General features: G+C 43.5%; 1 protein-coding gene across 2 annotated transcripts in view; it reads left to right on the forward strand.

The window, feature by feature from the left end:
* The first annotated feature begins 2,513 nt into the window (after positions 1-2,513).
* The window catches only part of gabrb2a (gamma-aminobutyric acid type A receptor subunit beta2a), a 29,454-nt gene continuing 24,467 nt past the window's right edge, over positions 2,514-7,500 (forward strand). The window contains exons 1-3 of one of the 2 annotated variants that reach the window (XM_031587451.2): positions 2,514-2,893; positions 3,010-3,095; positions 3,733-3,800. In XM_031587451.2, the coding sequence (XP_031443311.1) occupies positions 2,820-2,893; positions 3,010-3,095; positions 3,733-3,800 (228 nt within the window). In that variant the 5' untranslated portion in view covers positions 2,514-2,819. The remainder of the gene's footprint in view (positions 2,894-3,009; positions 3,096-3,732; positions 3,801-7,500) is intronic. The other variant, XM_031587450.2, reaches the window with a different exon arrangement.

The following is a 7,500-nucleotide window of genomic DNA, read 5'->3' on the forward strand; positions in this document are numbered from 1 at the left end:
TGTGTGTGTGTGTGTGTGTGTGTGTGTGTGTGTGTGTCTGAGTGTGTGTGTGTGTGTGTGTGATAATATGTTTATATGGGAATATGTCTGTATGCATGTGCATGCATGTGTGCGCACATGTGATTGGGTGCCATGCCTGTGTGTAAATGTGTGTGTGTGAGAGAGAATATGTTTATATGGGAATGTGTGTGTGTGTGCATGCATGTGTGCGCACATGTGATTGGGTGTCATGCCTGTGTGTAAATGTGTGTGTGTGTGTGTGTCCTTCTTCTCTACAGGGAGCTGATGAATTTGTGAGTTCTGCAGCTGATCTCAAGTTGATGACTGCTCCTGTCCTCGCATAGGAGGTTCACCACCACACCGACATCCTCCAGCCCTTATCCTCGGCAAAGGCACTCTTCTCTCCTCTCCTCTCCTCTCCTCTCCTCTCTTTCCTGAACACTCCTCTGCGTGGCCTCCTTGCCCATCTCAATCAGCCAAACCACTCACACTCCACCACTCCACTTCCCATCTCCATTACATTACCATACGACCACGGCTAAGATGCATCCCTCCCAGACACCGGACCGCCATTTGTGTGAGAGGGAGGGGGGGAAAAATCCTCCTTATTTTCCAAACCTCGTACAAGTCTTCCCCTTTCAACCCCTTCACACACACGCACGCACGCACACAAACACACACACACACACACACACACACACACACACACACACACACCTCACACCTCCCCTAAGGTCCCATCCCTCAGAGTGTATAAAAGACACACACCCAGGAGAAGTTGATGATATAATCTGCAGCTGTGACTGGTGATGCAACATCGAACCAACGCTTTCAGACGCCTGCCCTCTACAGAAGCATGCAGCTCACTACAGGAGATCAAACGCAGTGGAGGAGTTTTATATTCCCTGGCAGCTTCAAAGAAATTCACAATCTGAAAAAGAGCAATCATAAGACTGAATTTTTATGCCGCTGCCTCCCTGCAACTCAGCTGCCTTGTTCCAGTCGTGATTCATATACGGCCGTTTCCTGAAAACATGAGATGGGTATATTTTCCGCAAAGGCGTTGGCTGTGTAACAGTACTGTTGTTGTCTTTTTTCCTCCTTTTATTCTTATTTATTGTTTCATACGGAAAGAGGCTGTCCACAGTCGGCAGACTAAGCTCCAGTGCTGACAGAACAAACTCCAGTGTGCAATGAGTTGGCCAGTGCTGCTATTTTTTAATTGGTGGTGGGATGTCATCACGTCGACTAGGCCTCCTGTCAGCGCGAGTGAATTTCTTGCACTCATCCATCCTAGCGTTACTTATTTGTTAACCATGTTAATGCTTAGATTAATTCGGTGCCATTTTTTTCCAACAACATGATGACCCATGCAACCAACATCTATCCAAGAATGTGATGACCCATGCAAGCACACTATTAGTCAGCAACTTGGAATTGACCAAAGACCCACTTTTACTTGACTACTTTTATGTAAATGGACAGTTGTACTCTTCTTTCTCTGACATACACAATAACATATTACTCATGTCCCTGTTTACAACATGTCTGTGTGTAATGTCTGATGTTGTAATAATGTTATTAAAAATATATACACTGTATATATATTGGCTAATCATATATTAGGGGTTAATATTTCCTTCTCTGATTCCCTTCTGTCACCATCTAATTTCTAATAAGTTTATAATTAGTTCCTTGTAGCCCTAGGTCCTTTTCGTGTCTTCACGTTATGCAGTCAATGAGTATAGAGGAGCGGTGAAAGATGTTATCAGTATCGTAAATGTTTACTGAATTTAATATATATATATATATATTATTTAAATATGAATGTCCCAGATGTACATCTCTAAGTTGTCTTTTTTATTATAGACACTTCCTCTCAGTAATGATGCTTTATGGCTTACAGAAGGCTATAAAGGATTCATTTGATTTCTGACAATGTTATGAGACTTGCTGACACCACCTGTCAAGTATCAAGTTAGGAGCCAATGGCATACCTCGCAGCAAACAATGCACTGTTTCCTGCGATCAGTGGCATGGAATTCGTGGTTGAGGTAATTGGTTCGGTTTGTACTTCGCCCGTGGCCGCTGGAAAGGATGCGTCAGCGCATGTATTACGCTCTCTCCAGCGTCCCAAACGCTTTTGATTACAGCTCTGATCAATGAGTATGCCCAGCCCTATCCACCTCCAATTACGTTAAAATCACCACGTCTCGTGTTTACCATTCAGTCAATCTGAATGGCGGGGGCTGTTCTGACTAGAGCCAAATGATATCTTCAGATTAAGTTTGTGGGGGAAGGTTGCTCACGCCAACCTCCGCAAAAACATTACATTTCGGAACGAGTAGAGACACAGTATATTTACTCGTGATGGGAAAAGATAGTACTGTTTCATGTAACTTGTGTGGATATGATTTGATTAACTGTACGACACAAATAAGATTTTCATTTATGTTTTCAGTTCATAGCGATGCTCTCTTGGTGACATCCATGAATCAATACAAAGTTGCTTAAACTTTGAATAGTCCACTAATGAGTGTGATATGATGTTGGTGGCATTAGACCTGACACTTAATTGGGGTTCCGTGTTTGACGTTGACGTCTAAGCTGGACTTGTTACTCTGCTCACTACGTTCATCGAAGTTCCTTACATTTTTTCTCCGCAATGGAAACTGCTCATCCACCATCATCAGTAGCTGCTCTTTGATCTTGAGGTAGGATGTACGCATGCGCTCCTCATTGGCTTCATTGCACTGTCTGGAGTAAGTTGAATGTACGCTGTCCTTCGCTAGATCCAAAATCCAACCAAAACAGTTGCAATGGAGAGAATCAGGAAAAGCCGATCCGTTTTCGTCATTGGTCCTTTAATTATGACCCTGGTTTGCGCGCAGAGGTAAATTTTCCAATTTTCGCTCTGTCTAATGAGACTTCAGAATATGATGCATGCAGAATTTGGTCAGAAATGAGACGTTTTCATCTAATGATGTGACACCTTCTTTTTGGCTGTAGAGACCCTAGCAATATGCCTGTGGTCAAGGATACGGTGGATAGATTGATGAAAGGATACGACATTCGGTTGAGGCCAGATTTTGGAGGTAAGGCATCTGAAATTGAATGTAATTCTTTCACAGCCTATGACGTGCTGCACATGCACAATGACATGTGTGTCTAGTTTTATAGGCTACCCCTGCACACCTTGTTATTGTCTTATTTACATCATTAGCTAGCGATTTGGTCCATAACATAATTCCATTTAATTGTGCCTTTCACATTTATGCCATGTTATTAAGATATCTCTGTGCCCATGGAGGGGGTGCCCAACTTGCGTTATCGATTCCATTCGCGGTGCAACTTTGGTTGCATCGCAACGGTAATTGAAATGGTACTACCTGTACATTTTTAATCACCCATATTATGTTGGAGGACTGTGCAGACAGATTAATTTATGCGATTGGCAAAGGAGTCGTTGGCTCATGTAAGCGTAACAGCCAAAGAAAGTGGACTCCACCATATATGAACAATGTCGTGGTAACTGACGAACACTTTTTAACAGCAAGCTAGACATTTTGACACAATTGCCATTTTGAATTTGCCATTCACCATAGCGCAAAGCCTCTTAAAATGGGGTGTTGGTTGGCTTGTCTGATAAATTTGAAAGAATACACCAGAAACGCAAAACCTGTGCGGTCTATCACGTAATTTAAGTCTCCTCACACTGCCTCTCCGTTTCAGGTGCTCCGGTGGCAGTCGGGATGAACATAGACATAGCCAGCATAGACATGGTATCGGAGGTGAACATGGTACGTAGTACTGAATTTTCCTCTATGAAAAGAAATCTAGAGAGGATGTGGATGTCAAAAGGTTTCCTAAATGAGAGGCTCTTGGCCAGATTGAATGGTTACAGCATCGTTTGGAAGAAAAATTCTCATGCTCCATGGCACGCCCCCTACTTAGGCTAATTGATAAAGGCACTGTTTACATGATGTTGAAAATTTACCGGAGTATCTTGTGTCAGGCTGTTGTTAAATCCTGCACCGTGTGTAGGCTATCTGCTCTGCATGTTGTAGCGGCACAGAGGCAAGCTACATTTGAATTCAAAACACACGCGCACTGGCGCACTCATACACCTGCACGCCCGCACACACACTGCGTGTCTCTTACTATTTCATGTGTCGCGCTTTCTTTATGCAACATAAGCTGGCTGATAGATAATATATTTGCAAAGATAGGGACGAATCCGCTATTTTCCCGCCAGCAAATGGAGTTCAAGGTGATAATTCTTTCCTCAAGGAGAGGCAATTGACTTTGCACACCGGTGAAACACGCCGCCTTGAAAAGATGATTATGCAAACATTAGGCAAATGTAAAGTCGATAGTCAATGACCTCTTGTCTCTCCGGTGTAGCTTGCCATCCTCTGTCTTCTTAACTGATGGGAAAACATTCACATATTTTAGATTTCTTGGGGAGGAGGGGTGGAGAAAGTTCACCCCACGCAACGGTACCCCCTGTCGGCACTAGGTAGATGACATCCCTTAATCATACTCTCAGGGATGTAAATCGAATTACAGATTTCCCTATGCACTGTTGTACCTCTCAGCAGCAAGGACTATGATCAGGTAACAGGCAAGAGATTGTACATTTTTGGTAATATGGATGGATGGTAATATGCTGTGGAAATGGAGAACAAACCAATTCAATAGAGCATGCAGCCCATGACATTTTAGAATTGTGGATATTTGTGGAACTTGGGTTCCCTCAGTGGATCAGCAGAAGTACCAGTGACACTACCAACCTCTGACAGCTTTCTGTCGATGTTCTGAAAATAAACATTTTTAGAACTTAAATGGATTGCAAGCGAGGGATGTAGCGCCGCATGTGATTGCTGGTTCCTGCAGCGATGAACTTTGACACCTTGCAGCTCGCCCATCTGGAATAGACACGCTTCATACTGCATGTGTAACGCAAACAGTGGGTTCTAAGTGAATGAGTGCTGACGCCATCCCACAGCCTGCAGCTGTTTGGCCGTTCTTCTCTGTCATTTCATGGAAAATGTCTCCTAATTCAAAAAAGACCCACCTCAGACATCGTGGGGCATTCAAGAAAAGGAAGGCTCTAGTCTACACAGATCCCTTCTGTACTGCAGGGGCATTTGTCATATGCCCCCTCAAATAAGCTGTGTGCCTTGGCATGGTGGTGTAGTCGTGGTGTGGAAACCCCACACCTCCATGTGTGCTCCTTTAAAAGTGCTCTGTGCAAAAAGTCTCTTTTTAGGTCCGTTTGTTGGGTTTGACTCTGAGCCAACAAATGGATTTTTTTTGCATGGTGAGATCAAAGTGAAATTTTGAGGGTGGAAGCCCAGACTTCCTGTTGGGTGAGCTGGAGCCCATCTATTGAAATGCAGAGTGTAGCATCAGATTGCTTTAGTTGTGTAGATGAACCAGACGATATTGATGATCCGAGCATTTAGGCTACTCATGTCTGGAGCAGCCAGACTAGGCCATTTAGGCCGTAAATATCATTAAAGCTGTGTTGCATTAGCTTGCTGTAGTCAGCATAGTCTGTGGGACGTGTCTTTTTCAAAGTATACTCTGCGTTTGCCCTGATGGTTTAGATTTTTGATGATAATGGTTTTTGATGACTGTATCAAAGGCTGTTTAGAAATTCCAGTACAGAACACTGGTTCCCATAGGAACAGTGTTCTGCACATAGAAACAGAAAATGTCATTGTATTTCTGTGATGCTGCATTACAGTATGCTGCACATAGTTGCCCAGGTCGTAGTACGTGTCATATTACTTCAGTACATGGTTCTCTTTGGTTATTGGTTTGTCATTGTAACTACACACCTAATCAATACCCATTACAGATACTGGACAATAATATAAGAAAAAGGTGCCTATCAATGCCTTTTCAGTATATGAATGGTAGTGCTCAACGCCCTTTGCTGAATGTGATCTACAGATTTCTGCTGGGCCTGGAGATAGTCAGAGCATCCAAATGAGAAATGACAGAAAGAAATTAACTTCACCCAAAGTCTTGTGTTTTTTCCCTCCATAAGTGCCTTCCTTTGAGGGTGATGCTTAATGCTCTGAAATGTTCTCTCTCTCTCTCTCTCTCTCTCTCTCTCTCTCTCTCTCACTCTCTATCTCTCTCTGTCTTCTCTATCACTCTCTGTCTTCTCTTTCTCTTGTGTCCCCTCAGTTGCTTTCTCTCTCTCACACTCTTTCTTTCTCATCTCATTCCCCTCTTTCTCTCTCTCTTTCTCTCTCTCTCTCCCTCTCTTTTTCTCTTGTTCTCATGCGACGGCGTTCCTTTAGCCAGGCCCATGTGAACTCATTAGTTCAGTGGAGTATTCTTGCCATAGACAGCTGGATGGCCTCCTAATTAAGGGCAGAACTAATGCCCCAGGTAAGGGCAAATCCCCCTCTGGTGGTCCAGCGACGAGTGCACTCACCCTCAAAGCCCCATGTAAATATGGGCCTTTGTGTTTGTTTCACTCCAACAAAGGTGGCCAAAGGAAGTCCAAAGGTCACTTGTGCCGCGCGGCGATGGAGATCCTTAGGTTAGAGTGCATTAGACGTGCCATTCTGCCCTGACATTAAAACCCCCTGCTATTTTTGGGTGGCACAATCTAAGTGATGCTGAATCCAGGCTATGCTCTCCAGCCGTGTCAGGCACCGATGACTCACCCAATTTTAGCAAAACAGAAACCTTATACAAACGGGACATTATGATATTATAATTGATCCCCGTTTTTGCATCACAGTGTGTTTCTCCTCTTTTATTGGCTAGTTTTTTTCCGCCAGTTGTTTGTTTTTTTCCTCTCCTTTTTCAGCAAGTGTATCCTGTTTGGTAAAGCTTTTTTATTGGGTAGGAAAGGCAACGGTTTTGTTGAGAGAGGCTGGATATGTTGAACAATGCACTGGGCAAATGTAATTAGTTGCTGTAAACGGAGAGATTCAAAGAGACTTGTGCTGGCTCATGGGTGAAATAATTAACGGGGCGGAAACGTTGCTTTTGTAATAATCATTATCTTGACGAGTATTAATTTCTTTACGTGAAAAAGAGGCGTGGCGGCCCAATGATAGCTCACAAGAGCACGGGACAGCGGTGGAGACGCTCTCGACTGAAGATTAGATTAGTGCTTGCTTTTCGGTCGCCACAGTAGTGTGTAATTATTAATCGTTTTAATTTTGTTTGTTAGTGCCCAACTCAGTCCCTCCCTTTTTGTATGATTTAAACACAGAAAGCCATATGTTATTTTTATCCATTGTTGCTATGACAACCCCTCTTTTTTTGTGGAAAATGTGAAGTTAATGGTTGTCAGATTATTCTAGCCCCCCCCCCCCCCATACCCCCCCACCCTTCCGTAACTATGTGCTCATTTTCACACGCTAAATGTTTTCCAACACAGGCAGTGTCTTAGTATTTGATGGTCATATCACTGCAAAATAGTACGGCTTGAGCGGAGTACAGATGGTTTCAGCTTCCACCCTGCTC

Source organism: Clupea harengus, chromosome 20, assembly GCF_900700415.2.
Source record: "Clupea harengus chromosome 20, Ch_v2.0.2, whole genome shotgun sequence".
NCBI lineage: Eukaryota > Metazoa > Chordata > Actinopteri > Clupeiformes > Clupeidae > Clupea > Clupea harengus.